The following is a 12,485-nucleotide window of genomic DNA, read 5'->3' as shown; positions in this document are numbered from 1 at the left end:
AGGTGGTAACCAAAATCGAATCTCCACCAGAACTAACCCCTAGGAGAAGTCTCCCCCACTCCCTGAAAGTCCTCCTTCAGCCAGTGAGGGTGGTAGCAGCAGCATGTTCAGAGTCCTCCAGTTACTCGTTTTGATACTGGTTATCTTTTGGATCAGACCAAAAATCATCAGATGCTTGCTCACCTCTTGTTCTCCTTTTTGACCTTTGATTTATGTTTTGCGAACATTCCAGTTATAATCTGGGTTGTTTTTTTGTTCTAATGACCTATCCAGGGGAGACCTGTGATCCAGGGGTGATTTTGAATCATGGGGAGATTTCTGAGATGGTGGTGATCGAGGGTCTGTGACTACAGGGTTGGAGGTGTAGTGGCTGTTGTAGTCTCCCGATTTGTCTGTGTGGAAAGATCGGTAATGGTCTGAAGGTCCTTGGCCATGGTAGCCCATAGGAGGCCGATGATCAGACATTCTCCGGAAATCTTGCTGGTGGTAATTTTGAGGCCTGAAACTCATCAGATCTTCGTCGCTATTGAGTCATGATGATGTCTGAAAATTGAGACACAACAATTTTAGAACCAAGAGGAAAAAATAGTCAAGTTTAACCATTCCTTCTCCTATCCCCTCCCTCCTCTATACTCAGTATCACATTCTAGAACAATTCTATGGCACTTTATGAGTGAGCACAAAGGGCACCTTTCAGAATGTGTAAAACCTATTGTTTGAATACAGCTTCTGATGGTTTAAAACAAAGTGGCAGAATAGGGACCAGTTTCCTCGCCACTAGTCCACTCATAAATTCAGATGTATAAAGATCCACAAATGAGTCCTGTGAAATCAAACCAGTCTGATTTCATTCTGGCAGAAGGCAGCTGGAGAGAAGGTGGCAGAGAGAGTTGCCTTAGAGCTGGAAGACCTGCGTTGGAGTTCTGCTTTTGATAGAAATCATAGCCATGTGGTCCTGGGTGACTCACTTGGTGTCCTATTACAGTAGGCTTTAAGATTCTAAGGAACATCTGAGAGCTCCCTGTATTAACGTTATCTCCAACGATGTGGGTGACCTTGAACAAGTCAATTAACTTCTATGGCCTACAATTTCCCCACCTATGAAATGAAGGAGTAGGATTAAGTATACCTAAGGTCTTTCCAGCTCTAATACTTTATGATTCTATGCCTTTCCTCAACCAAACTTTGAGGTGTGATTTTTCCTACAGAACCACAGACTATCAGAGCCAGAATGTGCCCAGAAATCACCTAGTCCAATTCTTTATATATAGTTTAAGAACCCTGAGACACAGAGGCTAGAGAATAGTGTGCCAAATGTCACTGTCAACTTTCCACTATTGATCAAATGTCTTCTGCTTTTCAGGTAGCCAAACTTGTGCTATGGACCACTGTACAATGGGGATAGAAACAAAAAGAATTGGTAATTACATATTTGTAAAAATTTAAGTAAAATTTGAACTTATGGGTTATTTTGCTTTTCCCCCTAAGGAACAGAAACTGTTCTGCACTTTAGTAGCCTATGATCCTGCTTTTCATGACTTTGTGGTAAGGGCTGTTATCATAAAGCTGGGACAAGTTAAAACAGAGTGACCTAAACCAGTATGCTGCTGGGGGGTTTGGATTAGTCTAACAAGTCTAGGAAACAATTGGGAATTATTTCTTTAATTACAAAATTTTAAAACCTTTTGATCCAATAGATCCCATTATTAGATATATACCCTTGAGAAGATCAAAGATAAGGAAAAGAAAAAAAGAACTTATATATATCAAAATATTCATAGTTGCTCTTTTTGTAACAGCAAATAACTAGAGGGAAAAAAGTGAGTGCCCATTAATTAAGGAATGGCTAAAAAAAATTGGAATATGGAATGTGCAGAGAATGGGATATTGTAATTCTGTAAGAATCAATAGGTATAAGGAATTTGGGAGAAATGTGATGAAATTAATATGAATTAATATAAAGGAAAGTAAACAGAACCAGGAAAACAATATACACTGGGACTAGAACTATGTTGAAAAGAACAATGAAATGAAAACTGTTCTTGTTTAGTCGTTTTTCAGGTGTGTCTGACTCTTTGTAACCCCATTTGGGGTTTTCTTGGCAAAGACACTGGAGTGGTTTGCCATTTCTTTCTCTAGCTCATTTTCAGATAAGGAAACTGAGGCAAACAGTGTTTGAGGCCAGACTGAACTCACAAAGAAGAGTCTCCCTGATTCAAGTCCAGTGCTCTGTCCCTACAAAACCGCCTAGCTGCCAAATAAAACTGAGCAATGGGTAAATTATAATGACACATCTTCCCTCTGCAGAAGAGATGAAGCAATTTACCAACTGCCTTTTGCGAGGGCAAGTAAGGGACTATAGAGGTAGAATGTTAGACTTTGCTCAAGGGTGTGCTTAAATCTTTGTTGTTGTTGTTGTTGTTGTTATGAGGGAAGGGGGAAGGATGGAGCATACTACCTGGAAATGACTATGACATAAAAACAAATGGCATTTGGGGGCAGCTAGGTGGTGCAGTGAATAGAGCACCAGCCCTGGAGTTAGGAGGACCTGAGTTCAAATCCAGCCTAAGACACTTGACACTTACTAGCTGTATGATCCTGGGCAAGTCACTTAACCCCAACTGCCTCACAAAAAACAAAAAACAGAAACAGAAAACAAATGGCATTTAAGAAACCTTAAACAACAACAAAAAAAGTGCTACTCAGAATCTTCCAAGCCCTAGAATTCACCAGCTATACCCTATACCCCTAATTTTGTACATCTCATCCTTCCTTACAAGCTGTTTATGAAACATCCTACCTAATACACCCAGCCTTTGATGACCACTGTATCTAGTCATCTACTATCTCCCAGTGCCACTTACCTGGCATTTGTAATATGCTTCTGTTCCTTACCTTTTTCTTATGATCTTATTTTCTCTTGAGCACAGAGACTAGGGTTTACACGATTTCTACATCCCAAGTGCATGCTAACCATAATGGTAGGTTTCTGATTATTACTTTCTAGCTCAGATTCCTGGACCTTAAACAAGAGTACTTTTTACATTATTTAATAAACTCACTACTTGGTAAATGTACTTGATAAAAATCATTTTGTCATACTCACTTCAAACACAATGAATTTTAAGTATAAAAAATAACTTCCCCCAGTTTTTTGCCTTCATTAGCCATAAATCAGATTCCCTCAATACCTGTCATAATAATCTCTGTGTCCTCGATGGTCCTCGGTCACTGCTATATGGGTCATATGGTCTCTTGCGTGGACAGGTTGTTTGGACGTAATTCCTCAGAAACGATGAGGCTCACCATGAGAGCGCCCGGTCCCCATAGTGGTGATCCTTATACCAGTGCTGTTCATACTGGTGATGCCGATCTCCACCCCAGAGCTGGTTGCTGTTGCCGCCGTAATTGAACTTTCTCTCTCTTTGCCAGTCTCCTCGGTCTATAAGAAAAAAATGCCAATCTGGTGACAATGGCAAGCAATGACTGGTTTGCCTTCATTTTTGTCCAAGCCAAAATTCTGGCCCATCTCAAGTGAATAATATCAAATCTACTCTCCTTAAAATTCACTATTCATTATTTACAGAGCAGCTGTGTCTGTCTTAAATTCCTTTTCCCCAGAGTTTTGGGGGGTTTTTTTGTTTGTTTTTAAGTGAGGCAATTGGGGTTAAGTGACTTGCCCAGGATCACACAGGAAAGTAAGTATCTGAGGCCGGATGTGAACTCAGGTACTCCTGACTCCAGGGCCCGTGCTCTATCCACTGTGCCACCTAGCTGCCCCTTCCCCAGAGTTTTAAAAACAATCTTGAACTTAGCCCTCTCTCTCTAACCTTAGGAGGTGCTTACTGTTTAATTTTTCTACCTACCTTGAGATTATAGGAAGAGCTGTGAAATATCATTTCACTTTATGTACTGATTCAAAGGAATCATGATGTTTATTCAGTTAGTGCTGTTCATTTGTTTTTGTGACTTTTGCTACTATAATTGAGAATTTAATGAACAAAGACTTCTTTTATGCCTCTGGACTTAATGATAGTAACTAAAATAAATCTGCAAGATTTTAGAAATCTAACTCATATTAGCCTTTTTCTTATTATTGACTTCATATGGGAGTTAAGTAGTTCTTCCCCACCCCATCAGTTCTGTGATGCTTAAACATTTTTACTGTGGTTATAATAAATTTTTTCAAGAATTAGTTCTGTGTTTATGCACAAACACATCTCCCTTTCATGTTTAATAATTACAAGCTGATTTGTAGAAATTTTACTTTAATTCAGAGGAGTGCTTTTTATATTAATCCTTAGGTGCTAAATAACCTATCTTCCACTCTGCCAAATGTAGGGTTTCTGGTTAAAAGTCAGAGTAAATTGAGAAATATGGCTTTAGTGATGCAGTCCATTGTTTTAAATAAAATCATTTTACATCAGATGAATACAAGAATTTTTTTCTTAAATTGACAAGTATAAAAAAAAATCCCATTTCACTAAGAAATAATCTGGGAAAGCTGTATATATGACTATGTCATGCAGACTAGGTGGCACAGTGGATGGAGCCCTGGACCTGGAGTCAGTAGACCTCAGTTCATATCCATCCTCAAACACTTACCAGCTGTGTGACCTTGGACAAGTTACTTACTGTCCCTTTGCCTCACTTTCCTTAACTATAAAATACAGATAATAACAGCTCTTACCTCACAAGGTTGTTGAGAGGATCAAATGAGATTATTATTTGTAAAGTACCTAAAACAGTGCCAGGCACATAGTTACCACTATATAAATGCTTATTTACCTTTCCCCTTTGCTTCTAGAACATTTAAAGTCAATATTCTCAATATATATTTCAAAAATTTATTTTGCTGATACCCACAAGATTATCTGATACCCAAAAACCTAATAATTATTTGCCCTCTGCTTTAAATAGAAATAAAATATTTTGTATTGTATTTAACTAACTTCTCTAACTGGGGTAACTGAAGATGAGTTTTTCCATAACTCTTCTAGTACACACAGCAGTACTCAGTTAAGTAAGTGACTTCCCCCAGGTAATCATTTCCTATTTATTATGTATATATCTTGCTTGTACATATTTATTTGTTTGTGGTCTCCCTCTTTAAATTGTAAGCCCCTTGAGGGCAGGAGCTTTTGCCACTTTCTATATTCCTACCACTTAACACAGTACCTGGCACATAGCAGATGATAAATACTTCTTAACACACAAAGCCCAAATCCTCATTCAGGTTCTCAATACCTGGACTATTATAATAGCTTCCTGATTGGTCCCCTTATCTCCAAATGATCCCCACTCCAATTCATTTACAACCCAGCTGCAGAATTAATATTCCTAAAACACAGATGTGACCCTGTCACTACCCATACTCAAAAACCTTCAATGGTTCCCTATTATCTCAGGATAAATTACAAAATTCCCACCTTGGCCTTTAAAGATCCCATAAGTCAAAAAAGTAAAATAGAGGACTGGGGATGGACTGGTTCTAAGGGTTTTAAAAGGAACACACTAATATAGTAATATGTCAGAAAGCAGTAGAGCTGGCTAATGCTCATAACTGACAGGAGTGGGTGAGAGAGAATACAAACATGGAAGCAGGGCCAGGGAGAAGTGGGAAAAGAGAACTCAAATGAACATCACTTTTATCTAAAACAAAGGAAGGTTTCTTTTGTGTACATGTACACGGGCGCACACACACACACACACACACACACACACACACACACACACCCTCCTCTTGATGCAGAAACAAATTAAACTCAGCAGGAAAACTACTGAGAATAGAAGTAAGGGGGTTAAGAGAGCAGATAATACTGAGAAGGGAATAGCTGTAAGCAAAATGAACTTCCAGATCATATAAGGGAAATTAAAGAGAGAAAAGAACTTTGATCCAAGCACTGACATTTTTGAAAGACTTAAGAACTCTGATAAATGCAATCACTAACCATGTATCCAGAGAACTTATGGTGAGCTATGTTATTCATCTCCTGACAAAGAGGTAATGGAATAATTCAGCATGTGGAAAGAGATGAATATTTTTGGATATGGTCATTATGTGAGTTTGTTTTGTCTAATGACTATTTGTTACAAGAGATTTTCCCTACTCAGTTTTTAACTGAGGGGAATGGGAGTAAAGGGAGATAGGATAGAAAAAGTAGCAATAGCAATGCAAAAAATGTAATAGGGGAGGGGAAGGTGATGGGACATTTTAAAAAATTAACAATAGAAAAAAATTCCTATATATGATACATATGTGTATGTCCATATGTGTTACATGTAAGGGCACATGAAAATGTGCATATATATTTAAAAGCAAGCAGAGTCATGATTTCATACAATTCTCTTTTTTGTGGAAAAAAAACTAAAACAAAACAATGCCCTCCATAATCTGATGGCACTTGGTTCTAATCAAATTGGACTGCTACTTTTTTCTTGAATTCCTTCCTACCACCTTCTACTTTTTTACAAGTCCCTCCCAACTCCCACCCTACATCTATAATGTACCTTCCTCTCAACTTCCCTATCACTTAGCTTTCTTCAAAGCACAGCTTAGGTACTAACTCCTACATGAGACTTTTCCTGATCTCAGTTATTAGCTCTGAATTTATTTTAAATTACTTTACATTTTTATAAGGCTTTGTGTTGACTCATTTGAATACATCTATTCCCCCATGAAGCTCCTTGGTGGTAGGAACTATTTGGTTTTTGTATTTATAACCCCCTACACCTAGCATAGTACCATGCAACTCATACAAAATAAATGTCTGTTGATACAAATTGTATTCCCAGGGATCAAATGAGCCCTGGATAGAAGGATATATGGATAGAAATAAAAATCACAAACAAAAGGAAAATTGACTTTTCATTTTGCTAGGTAATCTAATGTTTTTTCTGATAGAAACACCAGATGATGACTTCAAAAAAATCTATGTAACAGAAAAATATGGGAGAAATTAAAACCATGAATATAACTTTGCACAAATGCTAACAGTCAACAAGGAGGACTATACTTCAATTCACTGATTTGGTGAAGAAAAAAAACAGTCAAGGGACCTAAAAATGAAAAGCTATTTTCTAACTGACCATACAATTTAAGAAAACACCCACCCACCCACACAGAGCAATTGCTAAAGACAGTTCAAAACCATGCTGGAGAAGAAGGCAATGAACAGGAATATTAATGGCTTAGTATCTATAGCATGTTAGAAATTCTTCAGTAAATTACTAAGCAGCTACTAGGCAGTTCAATGAATAAAGTACTAGACATGGAGTCAGGAAAAGCGGAGTTCAAATCTTGCCTTAGGACACTAGTAAGCTAGTAAGCTAGTAAGCTAGTAAGCTGTGTGACCCTTGATGAGGCCCTTAACGTCCATCTGCCTCCATTTCCTCAATTATAAATGGGGTTAGTGGTAGTAACTACTTCCCAGAGTTGTGGTGAGGATAAAATGAGATAAATGTTAAAGTGTTTGCAAACTTTAGAGTACTACATAAAGTATTATTATTATTAGAATTATTATTATTAGTATAAGTATCTTTAAGCATCATAATGAATCAAGCAATGTTTGCTTTCTTCTTGAGCTCATCACCAAGGAAAGACAAAGGGAAGCTACTGATTATTAAAAAAAAGAAACTACTAGAGGAAAAGGGTGATGAGTACCAAGTTTGTGGGAAACGAAATGGAATAGTCCCATTTCCTTAGTAAATTAGTAAGCTGCTTGCTAAGCAAATAAATCCTTCAGATGCTCCAAAAACTACAATTTTAATGAAGAACATGATACCAGCTGAATATCAGGAAAAACAATGTAATATCTAGAGTTATTATGGAACAAATTCCTGTGAAAAGTTTATAAGGGGGGTGCTGAGCTAGGTGGCGCAGTGGACAGAGCACTGGCCCTTGAGTCAGGAGGACCTGAGTTCAAATTTGGCCTCAGACACTTGACAATTACTAGCTGTGTGACCCTGGGCAAGTCACTTAACCCCAATTGCCTCACCAAAAAAAAAGTTTATAAGCGAGTGATTTTCTGACTTCTAAAAAGCACTCAAGAAGCATTTATAGCAAGATTCAGTTACTGACATCATAAAATGGAAATAATTCTTAATTTGCATCTGTTCTAAAAACCTCATCGAAAAACCTACCAGCATTATACCAATACTAGGTCTATATCCCAAAGAGATCATAAAAAAGGTAAAAAGACCCACATGTACAAAAATATTTAGTGGCAAAGAATTGGAAATTGAAGGGATACCCATCAACTGGGGAATGGCTGAACAAGTTGTGGTTCATGAATGTAATGGAATAGTATTGTGCCATAAGAAATAATGAGCAAGCAGATTCAGAAAAACCTGGAAAGATTTACATGAACTGATGCTGAGTGAAGTGAGCAGAAGCAGGAGAACATTGTATACAGTAATAGCAACATTGTGATGATCAACTGTGATAGACTTAGTTCTTCTCAGCAATACGATGATCCAAGACAATTCCAATAGACTGATGATGGAAAATGCTCTCCACATCCAGAAAAGACTATGAAGTCCTGAATGCAGATCAATGGCATACTACTTTCATTTTTTTTGTTGTTTTTTTTTGTTTCTGTTTTTTTCTTTTGTGTGGTTTTTCCTTTTGTTCTGATCCTTCTTTCACAACATGACAAATGTGGAAATGTGTTTTAACATGACTGTGCGTGTGTATAGCTCATACCGGATTGCTTGCTGTCTTTAGGAGGGGATAGGGAAGGGAGGGAGGAAGAAAAATTTCCAACTAAAATTTACGGAAATGAATGTTGAAAAACTATTTTTATATGTAATTGGAAAAAAAATTAAGTGCTACTAAGAAAAAGAAAAAGAAAGAAATACCTACCTGCATTGCTGAAATGTCTCTTGTTGGGGTGACCATAGTTATCTCGCTGGTGCCCATGCATCTGTGGTCCATGGGAAGGAGGCAAATGAAGCTTCTGAGAGTGAAGGTTGTGAGGTGTGTGAGACTGAGACATCAAAGAATCCCGGCTAGAGCCTGAAGGTTCTGGACGAAATGGTTTTTTACTGCCAGACATGTCATCTTTCTTTTTTGCTCCTGAAAGGGAATAAAATAGAAAAACCTTCAAGAATTAAGACAGATCTTTGACTTAATTCTACTGGTCTGGTTGAATTTTTCCCACTTATTATTATACCCTGCCATAAGTAATTTATACACTGTGGTTCAACAAAGCATGTATAAACCCCATAAACCTCATTTTCCTACTCTGATACTAATACATCTGCCATCACAATTCTGATCCATTACTGCAAGGATACCTCCAGTGGTTCATATCTGATATAATACCAGATGAAAAAGTCTATTAATTCCTACATTTAGGAATGGTCAGATAATTTATAGAAGTTAGAGAAAAACCATTAAGAACCTTTAAAATCGGGGCAGCCTAGATGGCGCAGTGGATAGAGCACCGGCCCTGGATTCAGGAGGACCTGAGTTCAAATCCGACCTCAGACACTTACCACTTACTAGCTGTGTGACCCTGGGCAAGTCACTTAACCCCAATTGCCTCACCAAAAAAAAAAAAAAAAAAGAACCATTTAAAATCCTAAGGACTATTATCCCTATCAAGATGAGCTGAATAAAGAGACTTCCCCCCACATTGTACCAAACAGGAACTAATTGACCTGCTTCTCTCCAACTTTCAGAGTGATCACAGTAAATTAAGCAAAGTGAACTTTAAAATTCATGAGTACCTATTGTAATAAATTCATTATTTTCTTATTCTGCTTATTTCACCACTTTTGATGTCTGTATTACTAAAATAACTTTTTTCAAAGTTAACATTGCAGTTAGTTTTGAATGGCTATTTTTTGGAAAGAGCAATGAATTTGTAGTCGGGAAACCTGGGTTTGAATCCTAGCTCTGCTACTTACCTTCTTCTTGTGACTGTGGGCAATTCCTTTAACTTCTTCCCATCCTTCTTTTCCTCAGCTATGGGAGGAAGTGGCTGTACTCTAAGTGGTTGGATCTCTTAGATCACTTCTAGCTCTAAATCTGTTAATCCTGTAACACAACCCAAAGCCTATTTCTTCCAAGAAGTTTTCCTTGACAACTCTAGTTTACTATGAGTTTTTCTTTTTTAAAAAATTCCTATAATATTTATTCCTACTACAAAATGTAATACTTATGTTATTCTGTTTTTCAATACTCCATATAGCAAACTATAAATTGCTTTGTGGTTAGAAAAGGTATATAAATTCCTAGCTAAGTGCTGAATAGTTAGTTGGTGCTTCCTTTAAGTTGGGGGCAGCTGGTGGCTCAGTGGATAGAGCACAGCCCTGGAGTCGGAGGACTGAGTTCAAATCTGGCCTCAGACACTTAACACTTACTAGCTGTGTGACCCTAGGCCAGTACTTAACCCCAATGCCCCCCCCCAAAAAACAACAACAACAAAAACCACAGGGTTCCAAAACAATCTTGGGGCAGCTAGGTGGCACAGTGGATAGAGCACTGGCCCTGGATTCAGGAGGACCTGAGTTCAAATCCAGCCTCAGACACTTGACACTTAACTAGCTGTGTGACCTTGGGCAAGTCACTTAACCCCAACTGCCTCACCCAAAAATAAAAAAAATAAAATAAAAAAGTAGTACCATATATTAAAAAAAAAAAGCTTTCTTTAAGTTGACTTGACCAAGTGGGCTTTGCCCCCCTGAGCTTTATCCAGCAGAAGACCTTACCATCCACAAATAGGCATGTTTCTCTAAAGAACATACCTTTTGCTGAAGCAATTACTTCAATTCAGTTTTAATGCTCTTTATTGCCAGAAAGGGAAAACACAGGAATCTTCTTTGTACCCCTACTTATACTGTCTTCTAAATAATGGAGTAATAGGTACTCTATGCACAAATAGAAGGGAACTGAGTATGGCCCAGAGAATAATAGAAAATATTCTCTTAGCCACATATTTAGGCTTTATCCTTCTTACACTCTGACCATCAGGTAATAAATGTGACCAAAGTGAATGTCCAAGATCTCTTGTTTATTAGAAAAGTGAAATCAACAAGAATTAGTTAAGCATATTTTATACTAGGCACTGTGTGTGCACATACACACACACACACACACAAACTCCACATGTATGTAAGAAGAGAAAGCTGCTTTATTATTTCAGGATAAATGACTAAAGGGTTTAAGGTTTTTATGCATTTGATACCATGCATTACATTAATGGGGCAGTTAGGTGGCACAGTGGATAGAGCACTGAACCTGGAGTCAGGAAGACCTAAGTTCAAATCCAGACTCATACACTTACTAGCCATGTGACCCTGGACAAATCACTTAACCCTGATTGCCTCAGTTTCCTCATCTATAAAATGAGCTGGAGAAGGAAATGGCAAACCACTCCAGTATCTTTGCCAAGAAAACCCCAAATGGACTCACAAAGAGTTGGACATGACTAAAACAATTAAACAACAACTGGATTCATGCCTTGTACTACTGCTAATAATATTTATTTTGCAAATTCCCTATGTAGGATAAAAGATATGGGCAGTATATTATTGTAAAACACAATATAATCTTCCCAGGGAAAAAAAAAATAAAGGAATCTTGAAAAGGTTTTTATTTTCCTTTCCTAAGATTAGGACTAAATTAGGATCTTACCTCCTCCTCCTGGGATCTTTTCTTATGAGCCATTTTGTATAATTTGTGTAGTTTCCGAGCATCAAATTCTGTGAACTTGGATACAAAAATCCACAGGTTCCTAAAAGAATAGTAAGAGAATTACAGAAATAAGTACCAGCCTTTTCTCTTCTCCCCACCCTTCCCCCACTACCCCACCATATAGAGAGTATATACTACTGAGTTTTTGAGTGGTGTGATCTACTGGTATACACGGTTATAAAAATGTTCTTTCAGGGTTTTGTATAAGTAATTTTAACCAGAGTTGGACTGAAGGTCAAGAGACCTGGTGTTTATTCCTACCTTGAGCAAATCACAATATTCTCTGTTTCAGTTTCCCTTTCTGGGGGAAAAAAAAGGGGGGGGGGCCTTTTAACCCTACCTGCTCCCAGAAATAGTATGGCAAATATCTGCCAAGTGCCTTGAAGGTTTATATAGAAAGCTTTTATATCTTCACAAGAATACCTAAAAATCAGGTTCTTTCTCCCTGCAGAACTAAGGTCTAAAATACCTTTCCTTTCTGCCTCCCCTTCATACCCTAAATTCCTGTATCAGTCAAAGGCAGAACTATTATCCCAATTACTCCTGCTAGAAAACATAGCCATTTCTGACTATTCTTTCTTCTACTTCCTAAGGCACCAAAACATCACACTTTGATATCGTCTCTTCTTTTGCAAAACGAAAATCTCAAAGACCACTTGCAATCATGACAGTCCAGAACCTGCTATAAATTCATGCCAGGATTAATGCAACAGCAGGCGTTATATGATGAAAGAATTTTTTTGATAAGAACAGTCTGGCAGGAGTATGAAGGGTAGCCTGGAGG

At 37.8% G+C, this 12,485-nt stretch overlaps 1 protein-coding gene across 5 annotated transcripts in view; it reads right to left on the bottom strand.

Moving 5' to 3' along the window:
• Window positions 1–371: 371 nt before the first annotated feature.
• CHD2 (chromodomain helicase DNA binding protein 2) overlaps window positions 372–12,485 on the bottom strand; it is a 190,046-nt gene continuing 177,932 nt past the window's right edge. For all 5 annotated transcript variants that reach the window (XM_043983504.1, XM_043983506.1, XM_043983505.1 and 2 more), the window contains 4 exons: window positions 11,642–11,741; window positions 8,864–9,076; window positions 3,192–3,442; window positions 372–543 (listed from right to left, as the gene is read on the bottom strand). In XM_043983504.1, the coding sequence (XP_043839439.1) occupies window positions 8,996–9,076; window positions 11,642–11,741 (181 nt within the window). In that variant the 3' untranslated portion in view covers window positions 372–543; window positions 3,192–3,442; window positions 8,864–8,995. The remainder of the gene's footprint in view (window positions 544–3,191; window positions 3,443–8,863; window positions 9,077–11,641; window positions 11,742–12,485) is intronic.

Source organism: Dromiciops gliroides, chromosome 2, assembly GCF_019393635.1.
Source record: "Dromiciops gliroides isolate mDroGli1 chromosome 2, mDroGli1.pri, whole genome shotgun sequence".
NCBI lineage: Eukaryota > Metazoa > Chordata > Mammalia > Microbiotheria > Microbiotheriidae > Dromiciops > Dromiciops gliroides.
Note: the sequence above shows the minus strand (reverse complement) of the source record. Positions and strands in the feature narration are given on the sequence as shown.